The sequence below is a fragment of the Carcharodon carcharias genome, chromosome 4, assembly GCF_017639515.1.
Source record: "Carcharodon carcharias isolate sCarCar2 chromosome 4, sCarCar2.pri, whole genome shotgun sequence".
NCBI lineage: Eukaryota > Metazoa > Chordata > Chondrichthyes > Lamniformes > Lamnidae > Carcharodon > Carcharodon carcharias.
Window position 1 is genome coordinate 202760985 of NC_054470.1, and position 24763 is coordinate 202785747.

Below are 24763 nucleotides of genomic sequence, written 5' to 3' on the forward strand. Positions count from 1 at the left end.
TTAGTTAGCTCGGTTGACTGGACGGCTGGTTTGTGATGCAGAGTAACACCAACAGTGCAGACTGAATTCCAGTACCAGCTGGGGTCATCCATGAAGGCCCTGCCTTCTTAACCTCATCCCTTGCCTGAGTGCAGTGACCCTCAGGTTAAACTCACTGCCAGTTGTTAAACTCACAGCCTATGGTCCTCTGGGACTATGGTGACTTTCATTTCATTAACACTGAAAATACCAGACCATTATACTACACCTCCCTCCCCAAGTCTTTACCCCATGGATGCAGAGTTAACTCATGAAACCATTGTCGATTGTTCTAAAAACCCATCTGGTTCACTAATGTCCTTTAGGGAAGGAAATCTGCCATCCTTACCTGGTCTGGCCTACATGTGACTCCAGACCCAGAGCAAAGTGGTTGACTGTTAAAATGCCCACTGAAATGGCCCTGCAAGTCACTCAATTCTCAAGGGAAATTATGGCTGGGCAATAAATGCTGGCCCAGCCAGTGACGCACACATCCCATGAACAAATTAAAAAAATGTTCACTTCAAGCCTTACATTGTTATTAGTCTTATTGTTACAACCTTAATGCTATTCCAACATTATTACTATTACAGTATTAACATTGGCAATATTCTCACTGCCCCATCTCCCCCTTCAAGTCCTTGAAATTCGAGGTTCAGGCAGTCTGGAGGCTTTATAACCCTTCCACAGCTGATTCGCTGTTCTGCTGGGAGAATATCAAGCTCTGCTGGCCGGGCTCGTGCTGTTGGCTTGAAGCTTGGACTGGCATTTGTGTCTGCTTTCCTTCTTTTCTTCTACTGTTTTATGTTGACCCACATCTGCAGTGATCCATGTTTGCTGTTACTCTTGATCATTTCTTGTGGGGTATTCGTCTCACTGGGGCTATTGTTTCCCCTTCCTTCTCCATGTGGGCCATCTCGATGCCCTCTGAAGCTGAGGAAGAGTGTTCCATGGCGAGAAGGTTTAGTGGTACGCTCACCTCTGCTTTTTCTTGTCAATGGTGATAGACGGTTACCCAGTTCCGGCATCCCTTGTGGTTGTGGAGTGCTGGCTGGGAGTTACAGTGGGCGGAATATTACGCTCAGTGTGCAGGCGTGCGTCTGACATGCCTCAGCTGAAGATGATGCGTGATGATGTTGGGCATGCGTCCTGACATCGTCGCACAGTCTCGCGATATTTTGTTCAGTGGGTGAGCGCTGGAGTTGGCTGAGCGCCTGCTGATAGTTAAAAGGCCTGTTATGGCCATTATCAATCGAATTAAATTCCAATTTACGCTGCCCGTCCAGCCTAACGGTTGGGGGGCAGGTGAAAAGGCCAAACGGCCTTTACATTTTATTGGAAACCTCATCCATGGGCGGGATGCGATTTCTTAAAGCAAATTAAACATTAAATGAAAACTTTATATTTGAATTAAAAACATGTCCCAGCTCATGTGACAGAGTCAGATGATGGGACAAGTTTTTAAAAATGTTTATTCTCTTCATTTTTTTTTACACAGCATTTCAATCTCCCTGAAGCAGCTCTCCGTGCCTCAGGGAAACCGGAGCACTCCTTCTCGCGTCTGCCTGAACTGTGCACTAGGCCCGGCCCTCCCTCCGACCACCCCACCCTCAGCGCTGCCGCTCGCGACCACCCCACCCTCAGCGCTGCCGCTCGCGACCACCCCACCCTCAGCGCTGCCGCTCGCAACCACCCCACCCTCAGCGCTGCCGCTCGCGACCACCCCACCCTCAGCGCTGCCGCTCGTGACCACCCCACCCTCAGCGCTGCCGCTTGCGACCACCCCACCCTCAGCGCTGCCGCTCGCGACCACCCCACCCTCAGCGCTGCCGCTCGCGACCACCCCACCCTCAGCGCTGCCGCTCGCGACCACCCCACCCTCAGCGCTGCCGCTCACGATCCATGCAGGGTTGGCCAGACATCGCGATGCGGAGCCGATCGCAGGCCGCAGTCAGCTTCCCAATCGCCCCCCTCCTCCCCCACCCGCCCTCACCGAGCACCCTAGCCAAGGGCGAAATCCTGCCCAGTGTGTGCACAGTGACTGCTGTGTCGACCAGCTGGACCATTGTTGTATTTGGAAATAGAGGCTCCTCAGGCCATTGGCCCTTCTCTGGTGCCGCTTCCACTGGACATGTCATGGTAATCTTGTGGGCGGTTGGGTGGTCTGACAATTGGGGTCTTTCTGGGATCTGGAAAGATAATGGACACAGCTCTCCACAAAGACAGAAGAGATATCGAAAGTGAAATCAGAGTCTGAATATTCTTTAGTGTTTGAACACACAGGACAGTGCTGTTCTGGCTGGATAATGGCAATGATAGTCTTTACATCCACCGCCATCTGGAGGAGGTCCAGGGCAATGCAGGCATCCTTGTTCAGGAGAAAGAGAGGCTGATTATGAACGAGGAGTCATATAAAGTTGCTAGAAAAAGTAACAAGCCTGAGGGTTGGGAGCAGTTTAGAATTCAGCAAAGGAGGACCAAGAGATTAATTAAGAGGGGAAAGATAGCATCTGAGTATAAACTTGCAAGGAACATTAATGCAAACTGTAAAAGCTTCTACAAGTATGTAAAAAGAAAAAAAGTACAGTCTGAAACAGGAGAATTTACAATAGTAACAAGGAAATAGCAGAGCAATTAAACAACTACTTTAGTTCTGTCTTCACTGAGGAAGAAACAAATAACTTCCCATAAATACTGTGGAACCAAGGGTTTAGTGAGAAGGAGGAATTGAAGGAAGTTAGTATTACTAAAACAATAGTGCTGGAGGAATTAATAGGACTGAAAGGCAATAAATTCCAGGGCCTGATAACCTACATCCCAGTGAGCTAAAGGAGGTGGCCATGGAAATATTGGATGTGTTGGTTGTCATCTTCCAAAATTCTGTAGATTCTCAAATGGTCCCAGCAGATTGGAGGGTGGCAAATGTAACCCCACTATTTAAAAAAGGAGGGAGCGGGGAAACAGGGTATTACAGATCGGTTAGCTTAAATTGAGTGGTAGGGAAAATACTAGAATCTATTATAAAGGATGTGATAACAGGACACCTAGAAAATATCAACAAGATTAGACAAAGTCAACATGGGTTTATGAAAGGGAAATCATGTTTGATAAACCTACTGGAGTTTTTTTTTGAGGATGTAACTAGCAGAATAGATAAGGGAGAACCAGTGGATGTGGTGTATTTGGATCTTCAGAAAGCTTTTGATAAAGTTCCACATAAGAGGTTAGTGTGTAAAATTAAAGCACATGGGATTGGGGGTAATATATTGGCATGGATTGAGAATTCGTTAGTAGGCAGGAAATAGAGAGTAGGAATAAATGGGTCTTTTTCCAAGTGGCAGGCGGTGACTAGTGGGGTACCACAGGGATCAGTGCTTGGGCCCCAGCTATTCACAATATATATCAATGATTTAGATGAGGAAACCAAATGTAATATTTCCAAGTTTGCTGACGATACAAAACTAGGTGGGAATGTGCGGGATGAGGAAGATGTTAAGAGGCTTCAAGGTGATTTGCACAGCTTAAGTGAGTGGGAAAATACATGGCAGATGCAGTATAACGTGGATAAGTGTGAAGTTATCCACTTTGGTAGGAAAAACAGACTGGCAGAGTATTATTTAAATGGTGATAGATTGGGAAATGTTGATGTTTAAAGGAACCTGGGTGTTTTTGTACACCAATCACTGGAAGCAATCATGCAGGTGCAGCCAGCAGTTAAGAAGGCAAATGGTATGTTGGCCTTCATTGTGAGAGGACTTGAGTACAGGAGCAAGGATGTCTTACTGCAGCTGTACAGGGCCTTGGTGAAACTACACCTGGAATATTTTGTGCAGTTTTGGTCTCCTTACCTAAGAAAGAATATACTTGCCATAGAGAGAGTGCAGTGAAGGTTCACCAGACTGATTCCTGGGATGGCAGGATTGTTGTATGAGGAGAGATTGGGCCAACTAGGCCTGTATTCACTGGAGTTTGGAAGAATGAGAGGGGATCTCATTGAAATATATACAATTCTGACAGGACTGGACAGATTGGATGCAGGGATGGTATTTCCTCTGGGTGGTGGGTCTAGAAGAAGGGGTCACAGTCTCAGGATATGGAGTAGACCATTTAGGACTGAGATGAGGAGAAACTTCTTCACTCAGAGGGTGGTGGACCTGTGGAATTCTCTACCGCAGAGGCTGTGGAGGCCAAGTCACTGAATATATTTAAGAAGGAAATAGATAGATTTCTGGACTCTAAAGGTATCAAGGGGTATGGGGAGAGAGAGGGATACAGCATTGAGATAGAGGATCAACCATGATCGTACTGAATGGTGGAGTAGGCTCGAAGGGCTGAATTATCTACTCTTGCTCCTATTTCCTATGTTTCTGTGTACATCAGTTCGGAGATCTGTTTGCTACCGTACCTCAGTGGTTCCAGGATCATGCAGATAGCCACGAGTTGGACTTCCTCTGCCCTGTAAAGTTGAGTGTCCGTTGTTTGAAGCCAGAGGCCTTTGAAGCACACATCCTTGTCTGACAGAACTGCCACGCTGGCTCCTGAATCTAATTTAACATTTGTTAGGTGACTATTTACCAGAATGTCAGCATTCCAGAATGAGGAACTGCATTCTTTGACCTTGCCCAAGAAGTATGGCTGTGTGTCTTCAGTCTCAACCTCGTGGATGATGCTTGGACTCTCTGCGTGGGTGTTATGGTACAGCGGATTGTAAATGCCAAGCTGTTCAAATCCCAGAGGGAAACTTGAAACAGCTGCCACAACTGTTTTTGCAATTTGTATTTCATTTCGAGATGGGTGCCTCGAATCCAATAGCAATGAATCCAATAGCAATGAATCCACCGAGACTTTGAGGTTTTTTACAAAGCTAAATTAAACATTTATTAACAAAAGGAAAGATTTTAAGCACATACATAGATCTACAAATTACTACTATAATAACTCCTAACTCCCCTAATTAATCTGACTCACAGTTACACCTCCGTTAATGCAACAGTAAAACAAAATAGATTTTAACAGGTCCAGGCAATGCACACAATATCCTGGACAGTGATAATCAAAGTGAATTTTCTTAGCTTTGGTTCCTGTAGACAGCAGCTTGATACTGGAGGCTTTTCACACTTATGTTAGATTTTAGAATGCCTTCCTCCTTACACACCACCTCATCTCCTTTATACATGTTTCTCCCTTTTCAAAGTAAATTCTATTGTTCCAATATGTCCTTGCAACTTTACTTTTTTCATAATATAAATCTTTCATAGTACTCATTTTATCAGTAATCTTTGGGAAAAATAAACACACTGTTTCGCTTAGCCTCTTTTGGCTAGGTGTAACACCTCATCATCTCTTTGAAGTTCAAACTACTCTGGTTAATCTAAAAATGCAAATGCTTCTCACACCTCACATTCTAAAGCTTCAACCACGTTTACATATTCAGCATTTCAAACTGAGCTTCCCTTTTGATAACTCAAAAGCTTCAGAGCAACTGTCTTTAATTCAATTAAATCCCCCCACACACACATACACACAGAGAAACTAATCCAATCCCCTGTTAGTAAGGAGGACTTTGCAGGGTTGACAGGCTGAGATTGTCATTGTCGTTTCCGGTGCCCAGGTTGATGCCGGGTGGTCTGTCCGATTTCATTTTTTTTTTTGTGTCTTCGTATTGGTTTGTTACAACTGAGTGTCTGGCTCGGCCATTTCAGAGGGTATTTCAGAGTCAACCACATTGCTGTGGGTCTGGAGTCACATGTGGCCAGACCAGGTAAGGACAGCAGATTTCCTTCCCTAAAGGACGTTAGTGACCCAGATGGGTTTTTACAACAATCAACAATGGTTTCATGGTCATCATTAGACTTTTAATTCCAGATTTTTATTGGATTCAAATTTCACCCTCTGCCGTGGTGGGATTTGGACTCGGGTCCCCAGAACATTACCCTGGATCTCTGGATTACTAATCACTATGCCATCGCTTCCCCTACCAAAGTACACTTATCCTCCCATCCTTCTGGCTCCCTCTGTCCCCTTTCATACTTACCATTCCCTCCTACCATGCCCACCCTCAGTTTGTTCCCCAGGAGGTAGTCATTGACTCCGTAGAACGGTCTCTCACATATTCACCTGGACATCCCTCCATTCACTCCCACCTCCCCGCAGACACCTTCCTCCCTCCAAAATCCCTCCCCAATCCAAACACCCCCCTCCCCCCAGTCACCTACCTTCCCCCCCGACTCTTCGCCCCCGACGAACTCCTTCACGTTCTGCCATGATGGACTCCTTTGAATGATCCCGCTGTGATTTCACACAGGCATGAAACCGATTTCTGCTTCTTGTTCCGAATTGTCTCACTGCTGCCTCAGGGAGCTGAGGAATCCAAACGCCATAAATAAAGGTTTTAAAATGCCGAGAAAAATGTCCACGTGTCAGAATGAGTCACCTAAACATACGGATGTTGAAAGTTCTGACCAAACATTTTTATCTCTTTTTAAATTAATCTTGGAAACCTCATCCTGCCTCTGAATGAGGTTTCCTCAAAAAGGCAAAGGCTGCCTGGCCGATACACCTGCCCCTAACTGTAACATTGGCCGGGCAATGAAAAATCCCCGCTAATTGCAAGGTTAATGGCCTTAACAGGGCTCTTAATTGTCAGCGGGCGCGCTGCCGTCTCTCACACACGCTGTCCAACCGAAATATCACGTGAGTACGTGATGACAACGGGACACTCGCCCAACATCATCACGCGCTATTGAGCATGTCAGGCGCACACCTGCACACCAAGCAAAAAATCCTGCACTGGGTTAAGAAGCTTTGCCTTTCTATTTGACAAGTCTGGATTGATAATAAGCTAATAATGTTATTGTTTATTGAAGAAATCTGGCCATTGAATGGTCATTCTGAGATTAATGGGTAAAGCACATATTTGGCCCAATAGCTAGCTGGAGAAATCATTTAAATTTCTGTTGTGATCTGTGGACTAGTGGGTCAAGAGACAGACAGTGCACTCTTCCCATCTCGATCATAACAGTTAAAGAAGTCTTCATAATCTTCTGTATGTTAACAGCAAGCCTTTATTAACTACTTGTAACGATATACAGGTGAATGATACAGGTGAGGAGCTATATCCACCTTAGGTCTCATCACGTCTCTGGCCAACAGCGCACTGACTTTAGGTCTGGGTCATGTGTCTCCTTATATCACCATGTGGGCGGTACTGTACTCAGGCCCACATTAACCCTGTAGGTACCAGACCCTTACACTACACTCTCCATTTTCTTGTCCCCTCCTCCCCTCCTCACTTACCATCTACCCTATTATCCCCTTGTCCCTCACCTCTAACTTCCCCTCCCCCCTCCCCTACTCCCTCTCTGCTTGCTCCTCATCCCCAGACAACTCACCCATCCTCTCTTGTACCCCCTCCACCTCCTCTTCCCTTTAACTCCACCCTCCAGTTGCTGCACAATCTGATAACTGGATGATATGTTCCAGAGACTGGACTCAGCGAGCTCTGTCCCTGCACCATCGGAACAGGCGAGTTTTGTTGTTCCTGAAGGCCAGGAGATTACAAGTGCTGTCCCCAGTTCGAGCAAAGAGCGGTTCAGTGTGCTGTCAAAGAATGCATCCAAGGAGCCACTCATAGATCCATTCAAACAAGATTCTCAAGACAGCAAAGCACTCAATAAGGCTGGTAAGTGGTGCATGTGGACTGGGTGTGAGCTATTGTGGGAAGGCTGCCAGTCACGGTTACTGTCCTGAAGGTCCCTATCCTGATGGACACTATCCTCGAGGGTCACTGTCCTGAGGGCCCCTATTCCTGATGGTCACTGTCTCCGAGGGTCACTGTCCTGAGGGCCCCTGTTCTCACGCTCACAATCCCTGAGGGTCACTGTCCCTGACACTCACTGTCCCTGACGCTCACTGTCCCTTACAGTCACTGTCCTGAGAGCCCCTGTTCTCACGCTCACTATCCCTGACGCTCACTGTCCCTGACGCTCACCGTCCCTGACACTCACTGTCCCTTACAGTCACTGTCCTGAGAGCCCCTGTTCTGACATTTACGGTCCATAGTGGTCGCTGCCTCTGAGTGTCACTGTCCCTGACGGTCACTGTCCCTGTCACTGTGTCTGAGGTCACTGTCCGTTAGGGTCACTGTCCCTGAGGGTCACTGTCCCTGACGATCACTGTCCCTTAGGGTCACTGTCCCTGAGGGTCACTGTCCCTGACGGTCACTGTCCCTGAGGGTCACTGTCCCTGAGGGTCACTGTCCCTGACAGTCACTGTCCCTGTGGGTCACTGTCCCTTAGTGTCACTGTCCCTATGATCCTGCTGTCATCGTCATGGTCACTCCCATTCAGCGTGATTGTGAATGCTGCGAGTTGAAGTTGGTGTTTGGCTTTGTGAATTTGCAGAGAGCTGAACAGTTTTATATGTTAATCTCTCAGAGCCCTCGCCACAGAATGAGATACTGGAAGTGACAGGCTCACAGACATCCATTGCCAGCAACACAGAGACTCTGGTGAGTGCCTTTACTGGTAGGTCGCAGTGCAGCCTTTCTGTAATCTAATCACTACGACACCTTCACTCTCTGGAGGGTTCCTTCCTCCCAAATGTGGAGCCTGGTATTGTTCACTGGATGCTTGGCCAAGGAGGCAGCAGAACAATCGAACTGTGGACTGTCAGGCTGTCTCAGCGTGTGTGTGAGACCTGTACCCCAGTAAGAGTCAGTGTGTGTGAGACCCGTACCCCAGTGAGAGTCAGTGTGTGTGAGACCTGTACCCCAGTGAGAGTCAGTGTGTGTGAGACCCATACCCCAGTGAGAGTCAGTGTGTGTGAGACCCATACCCCAGTGAGAGTCAGTGTGTGTGAGACCCGTACCCCAGTGAGAGTCAGTGCGTGTGGGACTTGTACCCCAGTGAGAGTCAGTGTGTGTGGGACGTGTACCCCAGTGAGAGTCAGTGTGTATGGGACCCGTACCCCAGTGAGAATCAGTGTGTGTGGGACCCGTACCCCAGTGAGAGTCAGTGTGTGTGTGTGGGACCCATACCCCAGTGAGAGTCAGTGTGTGTGAGACCCATACCCCAGTGAGAGTCAGTGTGTGTGGGACCCGTACCCCAGTGAGAGTCAGTGTGTGTGGGATCCGTACCCCAGTGAGAGTCAGTGTGTGTGGGATCCGTACCCCAGTGAGAGTCAGTGTGTGTGGGACCCGTACCCCAGTGAGAGTCAGTGTGTGTGGGACCCAGCAAGTCAGTGATTTTAGGGACTGGGCCTGCGGTCAATGTCCTGTTTGTATTCGATTGCGTAAGCTAATTGCTGATTTCTCTTACAGTTGAGTGCCAGGGCCCAGCTAGGTGCAAGAGCTGCCAAGTTTCTGAGGAAAGGGAAGTCTGTTCCTGACGAGTTGTTGGTGGAGATTGTGGTTGAGTGTGTACAGTAAGTGTCATAATGGCAGGCTGGAGTATGATGCCTGGAGGCTCCCTGATCAATGTCTTGCGCTAATTATCAATGTCTGTTTGTAACGGGTAACTTTGTGCCTCTGTAAACAGGTGATGGCCACTTCGCAATCTCTTCCTCTATTCAATGAAAGATAACACTCTGCCTCGCTGCTTTCCCCAGCTGTAACTTTGTCTTTTTCTATGCTGGGGATTTGGTGGGACTGCGGGGGAGGAGGCTTTGGTAAGCCTGTCTGGAGGTGGAGCTTGGTGAGACTGGCTGAGTGTGGGTCAGTGTGACTGCTGGGGGTCTCGGTGAGAACGTCTGGATGGGGTTCTATCAGCCTGCCGGGGGATCCACATAAGTACCAATGACAGAGGTAGAAAGAGGGATGTGGTCCTGCAGTCAGAATTTAATGATCTAGGCTGGAAATTAGCAAGCAGGATCTCAAAATAAATAATCTCGGGATTATTCACACTGCCACACACAAGTGAGTATGAGACAAGTAGAAACAGGCAGATTGTACAGGAGTCCCCTGAGTGCATCCCACTCTCCAACCAGTATTCAGTTCTGAACACTGATGAGAGTGATGGTTCATCTGGGGAGTGCAGCCAGAGCCGGGTCCCTAGCACCACGAGTGTCTCAGCTGTACAGGGGCTACAAGGAAGATGGGACGCGCAATAGTGATTGGATAGTTAGGGGACTCGATAGCTGCAGACGTGGATCAGGATGGTGTGTTGCCTCCCTGGTGCCTGGGTCGAGGATGTCACTGAGCAGCTGCAGAGCACCCAGAGGGGGTGGATGAACAGTTGAGAGTCGTGGCTACATCGGTGCCAACGACATAGATAGGAAGAGGGATGTGGTCCTGCAGGCAGTATTCAGGGAGCTAGGTAGAAAATTAGTAAGCAGGACCTTAAAAATAGTAATCTCCAGATTACTCCCAGTGCCACTTGCCAGTGAGTCTAGAAATAGGAGGAGATGAATGTGTGACTGGAAAGACGGTGCAGGAGGGAGGGCTTTAGTTTGCTGGAACATTGGGACTGGCTCTGGGGGAGATGGCACCTGCACAGTCGACATTAGAAAGACTGCCTGTGCTTAAAATTGACAAGTAAAGACAACTGAATAGGCTGCATCCAAGGATACTGAGGGAAGTGAATGTGGAAATTGTGGAGCCACTGGTCATAATTTTCTAATCCTCCTTAGACACACAGTTGGTGCCAGAAGATTGGAGAATTGCAAATGTTTCACCCCTGTTCAAAAGAGAGTATAACTGCAGGCTAGTCAGTTTAACTTTGGTGGTAGGAAAGCTTTTAGAAATGATAATCCAGGACAGAATTATCAGTCACTTGGATAAGTGTGCATTAGTTAAGGAAAGCCAGAATAAATGTTTTGAGGGAAAATTGTGTTTAACTAACTTGCTGGAGTTTCTCGATGATGTAACAGAGAGGGTTGATCAGAGTAATGCAGTGAATGTGATGGACATGCACTTTTCAAAAGGTGTTTGATAAAGTGCCACATAACAGGCTTGTCAGCAAAGTTGAAGTCCATGGAATAAAAGTGTCAGTGGCAGCATGGATACGAAGTTGGCTGAGTGACAGGAAACAGATAGTAATGCTGAACAGTTAATTTTCAGACTGGAGGAGGGTTATTGTGGAGTTCCCCCGTGGTCAGTATTAGGAGCCTTTCTTTTCCTGATATTGATTAATAACTGAGACTAGGAAGCGCAGGGCACAATTTCAGAATTTGCAAACAAGATCCCCTCTCTCAGGAAGGTTTAATATAGTAAATGTGTGAGCTTTCATTGACAATTATGCAGTGACAATTCAGCAGCTGCAGCAATGACCCTCTGGTTTACCTGCTTCCTCGCAGCTCTCTGCCGGCAGAATGTGGCTGGATCCTGGATGGTTTCCCAGTGACTGTTAAACAGGCCAAGCTGCTGGAGAAGTGGTTCACTGGTGTCGATCCTGACAAAGCGAACAGGAAGAGCAAGAAGTCAAAGACCAGCCTCGCTATAGACCCAAGAGCTCCGAAAGATCCTCCACCTCCCCAACCAGCGCTGGACATTGCCATCCTGCTGGATGTTTCAGACAACACTGTGCTGGCTCGTCACTCAGAGAGCACAAGTAAGGCAGGGATTCCCAGGACTAATAACGCAAGCAACAATTTAGACAGCACAGGGAGAGAGAGATTGGGATAAATATATAATTGGGTAAGGAATACAGAATGCACTGCTGATGAGCAGCCGCGATAGCTGTTTTGAATCGAGGTTAATGATGGTACAAAAACAAAAATAGCTGGAAAACCTCAGCACGTCTGGCAGCATCTGCGGGGAGGAACACAGTTAATGTTTCCAGTCCGTATGACTCTTCAACAGAACTAAGGCAAAATAGAAATGAGGTGAAATATAAGCTGGTTTAAGGGGGGGGTGGGACAGGTAGAGCGGGATAGAGGGCCCGTGATAGGTGGAGATAACCAAAAGATGTCACAGACAAAAGGACAAAGAGGTGTTGAAGGTGGTGGTGTTATCTGAGGAATGTGATAATAAAGGTACAGATAGCCCTAGTGGGGGTGGGGTGGGGTGAAGGGAAGGGATCGAAATAGGATAAAAGGTAGAGATAAAACAATGGATGGAAATACATTTAAAAATAATGGAAATAGGTGGGAAAAGAAAAATCTATATAAAAAAAAATGATGGTGTTTGATCTCTTTTCCATCAGTCAGTTCAGGCACTGAGGTTGAGAGCCGGAGGACAGGCAGCCTGCACCAGGAGAGCAAAGGGAACATGGCTTTTACCGGAAGCTCAGGTCCTGAAGAGGAGCAATTCCTGCCCCGGTGAGTGACCCCACAGTGACCCCTGCCCCAGTGAGTGACCCCACAGTGACCCCTGCCCCGGTGAGCGACCCCACAGTGACACCTGTCCCGGTGAGTGACCCCACAGTGACACCTGTCCCAGTGAGTGACCCCACAGTGACCCCTGCCCTCAGTGAGTGACCCCACAGTGACCCCTGCCCCCAGTGAGTGACCCCACATTGTCCCCTACCCCCAGTGAGTGATCCTATCTTGACCCCTGCCCCCAGTGAGTGATCCTATCTTGACCCCTACCCCCAGTGAGTGATCTTATCTTGACCCCTGCCCCCCAGTGAGTGATCCTATCTTGACCCCTGCCCCCAGTGAGTGATTCTATCTTGACCCCTGCCCCCAGTGAATGATCCTATCTTGACCCCTGCCCCCAGTGAGTAATCTTATCTTGACCCCTGCCCTCAGTGAGTGATCCTATCTTGATCCCTGCCCATAGTGAGTGATTCTGTCTTGACCCCTGCCCCCAGTGAGTGATCCTATCTTGACCCCTGCCCCCTGTGAGTGATCCTGTCTCGACCCCTGCCCCCAGTGAGTGATCCTGTCTTGACCCCTGCCCCCAGTGAGTGATCCTATCTTGACCCCTGACCCCAGTGAGTGATCCTATAGTGACTCCTAGACTAATGAATGGCTCATTGGGACCCTTGTGCTGGTGAGTCATCCCCATGGTGACCCCTGGTACCGGTTTGTGAAATCACGCTGACCCCTGGCCCTGGACAGTGACCCCACAGCAACCAATAGCACCGGTGAGTAAACCTGTAGTGACCCCTGGCCCTGGTAAGTGACACCACAGTGAACCCTGGCTGCAATGAATGAGCCCACTGTGACCCTGGCCCTGGTGAGTGACCACACAGAGAACTATGGCCCCACTGACTGACAACATGGTAACCAATAAACCTGGTGATTTTTTTTTCTTCATTCAAGGGACGTGGACATCGCTGGCTGGGCCAGCATATATTGCCCACCCCTAATTGCCCTTGAGAAGGTGGTGGTGAGCTGCCTTCTTGAACCACTGCAGTCCATGTGGTGTAGGTACACCCACAGTGCTGTTAGGGAGGGAGTTCCAGGATTTTGACCCAGTGACAGTGAAGGAACGGCGATATATTTCCAAGTCAAGGTGGTGAGTGACTTGGAGGGGAACTTCCAGGTGGTGGTGTTCCCATCTATCTGCTGCCCTTGTCCTTCCAGATGGTAGTGGTCGTGGGTTTGGAAGGTGCTGTCGAAGAAGCCTTGGTGAGTTCCTGCAGTGCATCTTGTAGATGGTACACACTGCTGCTACTGTGCGTTGGTGGTGGAGGGAGTGAATGTTTATGGATGTGGTGCCAATCAAGCAGCTGCTTTGTCCCGGAAGGTGTCAAGCTTCTTGAGTGTTGTGGGAGCTGCACTCATCCAGGCAAGTGGATAGTATTCCGTCACACTCCTGACTTGTGCCTTGTGGACAGGCTTTGGGGAGTCAGGAGGTGAGTTACTCGTTGCAGGATTCCTCTTGTAGCCACAGTATTTATATGGCTAGTCCAGTTCTGTTTCTGGTCAATGGTAACCCCCAGGATGTTGATAGTGGGGGATTCAATGATGGTAATGCCATTGAATGAAGTGGCGATGGTTCGATTCTCTCTTTTTGGAGATGGTCATTGCCTGACACTTGTGTGGTGCGAATGTTACTTGCCACTTGTCAGCCCAAGCCTGGATATTGTCCAGGTCTTGCTGCATTTGGACATGGACTGCTTCAGTATCTGAAGAATTGTGAATGGTGCTGAACATTGTGTAATCGTTAGCGAACATCCCCACTTCTGACCTTATGATGGAAGGAAGGTCATTGATGAAGCAGCTGAAGATAGTTGGGTCGAGGAAACTACCCTGAGGAACTCCTGCAGTGATGTCCTGGAGCTGAGATGACTGACCTTCAACAACCACAACCATCTTCCTTTGTGCTAGGTATGACTCCAACCAGCAGAGAGTTTCCCCCCCTGATTCCCATTGACTCCAGTTTTGCTAGGGCTTCTTGATGCCACACTCGGTCAAATGCTGCCTTGATGTCAAGGGCAGTCACTCTCACCTCACCTCGGGAGTTCAGCTCTTCTGTCCATGTTTGAACCAAGGCTGTAGTGAGTTCAGGAGCTGAGTGGCCCTGGCGGAACCCAAACTGGGTGTCAGTGAACAGGTTATTGCCAAGCAAGTGCCACTTGATAGCGCAGTTGATGACCCTTTGCATTATTTTACTGATGATGGAGAGTAGACTGGTGGGGCGGTAATTGGCCGGGTTGGATTTGTGCTGCTTTTTGTGTGCAGTACATACCTGGGCAATTTTCACATTGCCAGGTACATGATGTGATTGAATGATTGTAATCCCTGGCCCAAGAGATTCAACCCATAGAGGCTCCAGCCATTGCCCTGGTGAATAAACCTCAGCCATTGTGGACCTGGTAAGTGAATATCAAATGGCCACCCCAAACCCAGTCACTAAATGCCCACAGAACCCAGGCCCCAGTGCCCATGACCCTGGTGACCCATGACCCTGGCAATTAAACCCACAGATCGGATGTATGAAGTCAGGGTTGCCTAGCCTCAGCAAGCCAGCTCCACTGTAGGGCATCGGTTGGGAAGGAGCAGAGCTGGGTTTATGATACTGCATGTAACTGAACCAACCTCCATTGATAGGCTCACAGGTTTCCTTGATAACTGGCCCAAGCTGGAGAAGTGGTTCGAGGTGGAGCAGAAGATACTGGTGAAGGTGAATGGGGAGCTTGAGCAGGGCGAATTGTTGGAAAAACTCGAGCTGGTCCTGGTTGAAGCCTTGTACAAGAAACAGTGTAAAGGTAAGAGGAATGCTCATCTGTTGACACTGCTTCCTCATTGACATGAGATGAAAACCCATATCTACAGCAATGACCAGCAGATGGAAAGGAACATAGGAACAAGAGGAGGCAGTAAGGATACAGGAGGAGGCAGTGAACATACAGAAGGAGGCATTGCAGATACAGGAGGAGGCAGGGCGAATACACAAGGAGGAGGCAGTGAGGATACAGTAGGAGGCAGTGAGGGTACAGGAGGAGGCAGCGAGGGTACAGGAGGAGGCAGTGAGGATACAGTAGGAGGCAGTGAGGGTACAGTAGGAGGCAGTGAGGATACAGTAGGAGGCAGTGAGGGTACAGGAGGAAGCCGTACAGATACAGTAGTAGGGAGTGCAGATACAGGAGGAGTCAGTGAGCGTAGAAGAGGAGGGGGCAGTGTGGATACAGGAGGTGGTCATGCAGATGCAGGAAGAGACAATGAGGGTACAGGTGGAGGCAATGAGGGTACAGGCAGAGGCAGTGAGGGTACAGGCAGAGACAGTGAAGATACAGGAGGAGGAAGTAAGGGTACAGGCGGAGATAATGAGAATACAGGCAGAGACAGTGAGGGTAGAGGAGGAGGCAGTGAGGATGCAGGCGGAGACAGTGAGGGTAGAGGAGGAGGCGGTGAGACCACAGACGGAGACAGTGAGGGTACAGGAGGAGGCGGTGAGACCACAGACGGAGGCAGTGAGGTCACAGGAATAAGCAGTGAGGATACAGTAGGAGGCAGTCAGGATAGAGGATGAGGCAGTGAAGATAGAGTAGGAGGCAGTGAGGGCACAGGAGGCAGCCGTGTGGATACAGGAGAAGGCAGTGAGGATACAGAAGGAGGCAGTGAGGTCACACGAAGAGGCAGCATACATCAGGAGGCAGTGAGGGTACAGGAGGAGGCAGTGAGGGTACAGGAGGAGGCAGTGAGGATACAGTAGGAGGCAGTGAGGATACAGAAGGAGGCAGTGAGGTCACACGAAGAGGCAGCATACATTAGGAGGCAGTGAGGGTACAGGAGGCGGTCATGAAGATATAGTAGGAGGGAATGAAGATACAAGAGGAGCCAGTGAGCGTAGAAGAGGAGGCAGTGTGGATACAGGAGGTGGCCATGCAGATGCAGGAAGAGACAGTGAGGGTACAGGCAGAGACAGTGAGGGTACAGGCAGAGACAGTGAGGGTACAGGCGGAGACAGTGAGGGTACAGGTGGAGACAGTGAGGGTACAGGCAGAGACAGTGAGGGTACAGGCAGAGACAGTGAGGGTACAGGCAGAGACAGTGAGGGTACAGGCAGAGACAGTGAACAGTAAAGATTCCTCAGGCAAGGAGCCTGAGTAGAAAATCTAGCCATTTGTTTAGAAGGTTTAGCAGTTTAGAAATAACTGTGAGATGTGTCGCCTTTTGGATGAAACAATAAAGCAAGGCTCTCTGTGACACCTCAGGAAGATGCAGATTCCACTGCACCATTTGAAAAACAGCAGATAGTTCTGTGCAATGTGCTGGAAAACTGTTATCACTCAACCAGCATCATGCATAATGGACTGTATGATCCTATTACACCGCTGTTTGTGGGAGTTTGCAATGCACACGTGATCAACTTATTAATTTAATAAAGTACCTCATTGGCTGTAAAGTTCTTTTAGCAATCCTGAGGTTAAGTGTGAGGTTTTCATTTCCTTAATACGTATATATGCAGCAGCAATCCACGGCATTTTTATAGAGAGGTTGAAGAGAAGAGGAGTTACTGGCTTGGACACTCGCACCCATTTGAGTTAGGGAACAAGGCAAGTGCAGCATTCTAAAACAAGGAGAAATTAGGGATTCAAAATCAACCAGCTACACCAAATCAAACATGGACAACCCCACTTTCAGTGCCAGCCCAGACAGCATGAGAATACTAGAACAGCTGCTCCCCTGAGGAGACATTGTTTGATTGACAGCTCAGGCTCTCTGATCTCTGCTGTCAATTTCATTATGGGCAGGATTGTTCCCTTGTCAGGCGGGCGGGCCTGGAATGGCCACGAGACCCACCGCAGCCTGCGATCGGGATCCGGCTGTGATTTCACACGCGCTGGCCCATTAATGGGCAGCTAGCGTGAACCGTGCACTAAGAGCCTCAGTGCTGCCGGGGTGCGGGTAGAAGTAGCGCAGGTGCAGGGGAAGGTGCACTGAAAGCTCCCTGAAGGCACAGAGCTGCCTCAGGGAGCTGAAGAACTTTAAATACAAGAATAAACTTTTTACAAATGATATAAACGTCCCCACTTGTGACTCAATCACATGAAGAGGGGTATGTAAAAAATTATATTAAAAGATTTTTTTTTTCGCTAACCCTTGGAAACCTCATCCTGCCCAAGGATGAGGTTTTGTTAAAAATGCAAAGGCCGCCTGGCCTACTCGCCTGGTCGAGTGGACAGCGAAAAATACAACTTAATTGCTTGCTTAAGGGCCTTAATAGGCCTCTTAATGGCGGGCGCACTGCCGCTTCTCGCCTACACCCACCGACTGAAAGATCGCTCGAGTGCGTGATGACATTGGGACCCTTCCCCATGGGACAGAAACTCTGCCCTATGTTTGTAGACACAAGTTTGAAGAGTTCATGGTTTTTGAAACTTCAAAGGGCTGGGACGATTGACACTTTAATCAGCTTATCCAGGCTTTCTTTTCAAACATAAGAGAACGTTCTCAATTCATTTCAAGGGTTTTTGTTACCCCTACATACCCCCCTCTATACACCACAGGATTCATTGGTTCTAGAAAGATCATTGGGCATGTAAATGCTATAGTTTAGCATAGGGTCATGAGGGGGCCTTTTGATCTTAACTTTTTAAAGGTCCCCTCATGCAGACTAATGTTCATGACTCTTCTGAGAGGCGGTGAACCACGACTCTTTAAAAACCTGGCCCGACTCCATGAGCATTGCAGAGGAATAGGAATCGCCTGACTCCAGAATGGAGCTGGCAAGACCGGGAGTGCCGGATATCGGCTTCCGACAGGAACCAGCCAACACCATCCCAAAAATCAGACAGCCAGGGAATAGGGCTGGGAATCCCGGAATTAGGACCCAACTGCCATTTTAAAGGTCTCCCGAGTCAACCTGAGGCCAGGTTATTCAGTATCCAGAAGTTTCTATGACTGTCCTATTGTGAGGCTGGGTCTGGGTTCACCAATCCTAGCTAGCTGAACAACAAGGTATGGATCAGATTCATTGCAAAATGACTGATTTGTTTAACTCGCTGACTGGTTAAAACCTCTCCTCTGAATCAGGAGATTTGCACATATAATCCAGGTTGACAGTGCAGTGCAGTGCTGAGGGAGTGCTGCACTGTGGAAGGTGCCAACTTGCTGGTAAAAGAAGGATATATTTTGAATTATCAAGTATTTTTCACAGTTGCAGGATGTCCCAAAGCACTGCACAACCAATGAAGAATTTTTGCAGTGTAGTGGCTGTTGAAATGTCGATGAGACATTAAACTGGCGCTGACTCTGCTTGCTTACATAAAGGATTCTTCAGCACTATTTAAAGATAAGCAGAGAGTTCTTTCACTGACCTGGTCAAGACTCCTTCTTTAGGCACATTGTCTGTTTAGTTATTTCATTGTTGCTGTAGGAGTTGGCTGTGTGCTAATTGACTCTCACATTCCCCAAATCTCAATGGTGACTTCACTTCCAAAACTGACCTCCTTGGCTATTGGGTGCTTCAGGATAGTGAGCGGCTAACATTGTATGTGGTTTGAATTCCTAGACGCTGAGACTGAGAAGCCTGTAGAGGTGCAAATACTCCCCTCCCCAGTTCAGGCCGAGCCAACTCCTTCTCCCGAGCCTCAGGAGAAGCCTTCAAAGGAAGAGAAATCGGTGAAAAATGGTGAGTGGACAACAGAGACGGAAGACGATTCCTTTAACTGGGAACTGTAGTTAAAAGTAAGGACACATGGGCACATTGTGAGAGTCCACTCATTTAACCAGAGAACCCTCACCTCACAGTCTGTCCACTCTACATTATTCACAATGACTCAATAATGAACAATGTCTTTCCTTTGGCTCCTGAAGTCAGCACTATGATACAGCAATTGTTCAGTCCATGCAGCAGCTATCCAGAGCTCTCCAGAGACTATTCAGTCCCTCGAGTCTGCTCTCCACCCACCCCACAGGAATATTCATCCCACATTCTGCTCTCACTCCTCTCAGGAATCTCCTACACTACAACAATGACTACCTTTAGTATTTCATTGGCTGTAAAGTACTCTGGGATGCCTGGTAATCATGAAAAGTACCATACAAATGCAACTCTTTTTTTTCTCCCAGGAATCTTCTTCCCTCTACTACCCACACCACACCCTCAACCCCAGGATTGTCCTTCCCACTCTCCAAGGAGCCTCTCTCTAACTGAATCCCTTCAGGAATCTTCCTCCCACTCATTCCGGCACTCCACCAGGAATCTCCATCCTACTCCTCCTTGCACTTTCCTCCACCCACTCCAGCAGGAATCTCAGTTCCTCTTCCATCTCATAGAAACTAGGAGCAGGAGTAGGTCATTCAGCCCTTCAAGCCTGCTCTGCCATTCATTATGATCATGGATGATCCTCTATTCCAACACCGTACTCCCTCTCTCTCCCCCGCCCCTTGATGCATTTTGAGTCCAGAAGTCTATCTATTTACTTCTTAAATATATTCAGTGACTTGGCCTCTGTGGTAGAGAATTCCACAGGTTCACCAGCCTCTGAGTGAAAAAGTTTCTCCTCATCTCAGTGCTAAATGGTTTACCCCGTATCCTGAGACTGTGACCCCTTGTTCTAGACTCCCAGCCAGAGGAAATATCATCCCTGCATCCAGCCTGTCCAGTCCTGTCAGAGTTTTATATGTTTCAATGAGATCCCCTCTCATTCTTCTAAACTCCAGTGAATACAGGCCTAGTCGACCCAATATCTCCTCATCCGACAATCCTGCCATTCCAGGAATCAGTCTGGTGAACCTTCGCTGCACTCCCTCTATGGCAAGTATATCCTTTCTTAGGTAAGGAGACCAAAACTGCACACAATACTCCAGGATAAAAGCAAAATACTGCAGATGCTGGAAAAACTCATCAGGTCTAACAGCATCTGTGGAGAGAGAAACAGAGTTAACGCTTCGAATCTGTATGACTCTTCTTCAGAGTTAAAGAGAGCTCAAAACGTTAACTTTTTTTTCTCTCCACAGATGCAGTCAGACCTGCTGAGTTTTTCCAGCATTTTGGGTTTTCGTTTCACAATACCCAAGGTGTGGTCTCACCAAGGCCCTGTACAGCTACAGTAAGACATCCTTGACCCTGTACTCTCCTGGGAATCTCCATCCTTCTCAAACAGTTTTCTTGCCTGTAGGCTCTGTCAAAGAGAAGAAGAAGAAGATCCTGTCGCCTCGTGACAAGAAACGTGACAAACCTGGCTCCCTTAGTCAATCAGGTATGATGGTGATTCTTCATGGACTGATAAATTAGTGCTAGAGGATATTTGAATTCAAAACAGAAAATGCTGCGAATACTCAGGTCAGGCCACATCTGTGGTGAGAGGAACCAAGTTAACATTTTAGCTTGATGACATTTCCTTTTGTATTAGAGGAATTCTTACTGGTTACCATCAAAACAAAGGCTTGTAAGCATGGCAACAAAAGCTCTACCTGATTAGTTTTGTAATAAGAAGGTTGATTATAGTAACTGATTTGATCTTCTACTTATGTGAAATGTCATGTCTGATTCACTCTGAGAAAGCTCTCTGATGTCAGTGAACGACACAAGTCCTGCAGCGACCAGCTCCTCCATCCTCTGCCCTCTGAGTGCCAGGTTGCATTGCCCCAGACCATCTAGAAGGCTCTAGAAGTTGAGAGTGACTGCCCTTGACATTAAGGCAGCATTTAACCGAGTGTGGCATCAAGGAGCCCTAGCAAAACTGGTGCCAATGGGAGCTCTATGCTGGTTGGAGTCATACCTAGCACAAAGGAAGATGGCTGTAGTTGTTGGAGGTCAGTTATCTCAGCTCCAGGACATCACCGCAGGAGTTCCTCAGGGTAGTGTCCTCGACCCAACCATCTTCAGCTGCTTCATTAATGACTTTCCTTAATCATAAGGTCAGAAGTGGGGATGTTCACTGATAATTGCACAATGTTCAGCACCATTCACAACTCGTCAGATACTGAAGCAGTCCATGTCCAAATGCAGCAAGACCTGGACAATGTCCAGGCTTGGGCTGGCAAGTGGCAAGTAACATTTGCACCACACAAGTGTCAGGCAGTGACCATCTCCAACAAGAGAGAATCCAAACATCGCCCCATGACATTCAATGGTTTTCCCATCGCTGAATCCCCCATTTTCAACATCCTGGGGGTTATCATTGACCAGAAACTGAACTGGACTAGCCATATAAATACTGTGGCTACAAGAGCAGGTCAGAGGTTAGGAATCCTGTGGGGAGTAACTCACCTCCTGGCCCCCCAAAGCCTGTCCACCATCTACAAGGCACAAGTCAGGAGTGTGATGGAATACTCCCCACTTGCCTGGATGAGTGCAGCTCCCACAACATTCAAGAAGCTGGACACTGTCCAGGACAAAGCAGCCCACTTGATTGGCACCACATCCACAAACATTCACTCCCTCTACCACCAACACACAATAGCAGCAGTGTGTACCATCGACAAGATGCACTGCATGAACTCATCAGGGCTCCTTAGACAGCACCTTCCAAACCCACGACCACTACCATCTAGAAGGATAAGGGCAGCAGATAGATGGGAACACCACCACCTGGAAGTTCCCCTCCAAGTCGCTCACCATCCTGACTTGGAAATATATCGCCGTTCCTTCACTGTCGCTGGGTCAAAATCCTGGAACTCCCTTCCTAACAGCACTGTGGGTGTACCTACACCACATGGGCTGCAGCGGTTCAAGAAGGCAGCTCACCACCACCTTCTCAAGGGCAATTAGGGATGGGCAATAAATGCTGGCCAAGCCAGTGCCACCCACACCCCATGAATGAATATAAAAATAGTGCCTATATGCTGGGCTGAATGGCCTCCTTCTGTGCTATTTGATTCTGTGCTCACTATGTTACAGACTGACCCTGTTGGCATCGACCCACTCCACAAGAATGCACCCAACTGGGCAACAGTTGGTTGTGTCCGCCTCAGAGCCTACATGAAGGCTGGTTGTTGTTTCCATATCTTCAGCTTATTCCCTGGGGCAACAATATGAAATAGATGAATGATTGGAGGCAGAGGCGGTGCAGTGAGATTTCTCAGAACAGCACAAGGTACCATTCAGATACAAAGAGACAGGAGAAGATGGGACTATACTCCCTAGAGTAGAGAAAGGAGAGAGAAAGCTGTTCAAAATCATACAAACATATCAATTAGGAGCAGGAGTAGGCCATTCGGCCCCTCGAGCATGCTCTGCCATTCAATATGATCATGGCTGATCTGAATGTAACCTCCTGCCTACCCCGATAACCTTTCACCCCCTTGCTTATCAAGAATCAACTAGCTCTGCAGAGTTTTGATAGAGAGAAGCTGCCTCCATTGGCAATGTGATCAGTAACCAGAGGAGATAGATTTAAGTGATTGATGAAAAGGCTGGGGTAGGAATGAGAATTATTTTTACACAACAAGTAGTTATGATTTGGAAGTCACAACTACTACATGATGCAGATACAGAAATAACTTTGAAAAGGGAATTGGGTAAAAATTTGAAGGGAAAGATTTCTCGAGGGGAGGGGGTGCAGAGAACAGGAGGAGTAGGATGAGAGGAGAGGATTTCTCGAGGATCTGTGTGTGGGGTGGGGGTTCAGATCTGTGGTGAGGGGAGGAGTGCAGAGTGCTGCAGGAGTGGGACCAACTGGACAGCTCTTTCAAATAGAAGCCCCAGCAGGGTGGTCAGTTTGATCCTGCTGTCCTGTTATATATATATAGTCTATGAATTGCAGGCTGATTAACAGTGTGGCATTGCGTTCTTCATCTGAGAGAACAGTGTGAATTAGCAGAAGGATTCACAAATTGACTAACAGTTTGACAGACAGCAATCTCCACAGGCCTCCCATAGCTCAGGCATCTTTGTGCCAGTCCATAGGGGACCTGGTCCGATACAAGGATGGGAGGGGGGAGAAGATTATGGGCACAACCCAAACAGATATGGGGGGAGTGCAGGGGGTGGGAGGGTGGCAGTGGTGGGTGGTGGTGCTCACACACACGTTGCACCCTCTGACTCTGACGCAGTACTATAGCCACGAAGACAAAATCTTATTCCGTGTTGGCTGGTCCGGGAAGCTGAAACTGTAACAAGGTAGATGGGTTGATGGCACAAATAGAAATAAATGGATATGATTTGATAACTATTACAGAGGCGTGGTTGCAGGGTGACCAAGACTGAGAAATCAATAGTCAAGGGTATTCAACGTTCCAGAAAAATAGGCCAAAAGGAAAAGGAGGTGGGGTAGCTTTGTTAATAAAGGGAGGTATCAGTGCATTGGTGAGTAGTGATATAGGTGCAATAGATCATGATGTGGAATCAGTTTGGGTGGAAATAAGGAATAGCAAGGGGAAGAAGTCACAGGTGGGAATTGTCTATAGGCCCCTGAAGAGTTGCCTCACTGTATGACAAAGTATAAATCAGGAAATAATGGATGTATGTAAGAAGGGTGCTACAATTGTCATGGGTGATGTTAATTTGCATATTGACTGGACAAATCAAATTGGCAGGGGTAACATGGAAGATAAATTTGCAGAGTGCATCAGGGATTGATTCTTAGAGCAATATGTTGCAGAACCTACCCTGGAATAGGCTCATTTAGACCTAGTAGTGTGTAATGAGGTGGGATTAATAACAGATACTGTAGTTAAGGATCCTCTAGAGGGTAGTGATCACAACATGGTAACATTTCAAATTAAGTTTGAGGGTGAGCAACTCGAGTCTCAAACCAGTGTCCTCAGCTTAAATAACAGAAATTACAGAGGTTATGAACAAAGAGTTGTCTAAAGCAGGCTGGGAAAATAGATAAAGGGGAAGGTCAGTGGATGAGCAGTGGCAGACATTTCAGCAGATATTTCATAACACTCAGCAAAAATTTATCCCGGTCAAAAAGAAAGACTTGATGAGAAGGACGAATCACCCGTGGTTAACAAAGATGGTCAAGGAGAATATCCAATCAAAAATTAAGGCATACAAAGTGGCGAAAACTAATTGTAGGCCAGAGGATTGGGATTTTTTTTAGGAACCAGCAGCAGATGACTGAAAAGCTAATAAGGAGGGAGAAAATTGATTATGAGGAATTGGCAAGAAATATAAAAACAAACAGCAAGAGCATCTACGGGCATATAAAAAGAAAGAGTGTGGGACCCTTGGAGGGTGCGACTAGAGAATTGGTAACAGGGAACAGGGAAATGGCAGGTAATTTAAATCAATATTTTGTATCAGTCTTCAGGGTAGAGGACACTATAAACACCCTAAAGATATCAGATAAGCAAGGAGCTAATGGGAGGAAAGATCTTGTAACAGTCTCTATCACAAGGGACAAAGTATTTGACAAACTAATGGAACTAAAGTAGACAAGTCACCAGGACCTGATGACCTGCATCCAAGGTTTTAAAGGAAGTGGCTGCAGAGATAGTGGAGGCATTGGTCGAAATA

The 24763-nt window shown here is 47.7% G+C and overlaps 1 protein-coding gene across 1 annotated transcript in view; it reads left to right on the top strand.

Moving 5' to 3' along the window:
- spef2 (sperm flagellar 2) overlaps positions 1–24763 on the top strand; it is a 375455-nt gene that overhangs the window by 178354 nt on the left and 172338 nt on the right. The window contains exons 18-23 of the mRNA XM_041185381.1: positions 9338–9441; positions 11311–11564; positions 12159–12273; positions 14956–15113; positions 18863–18982; positions 20475–20555. Of these exons, the coding sequence (XP_041041315.1) occupies positions 9338–9441; positions 11311–11564; positions 12159–12273; positions 14956–15113; positions 18863–18982; positions 20475–20555 (832 nt within the window). The remainder of the gene's footprint in view (positions 1–9337; positions 9442–11310; positions 11565–12158; positions 12274–14955; positions 15114–18862; positions 18983–20474; positions 20556–24763) is intronic.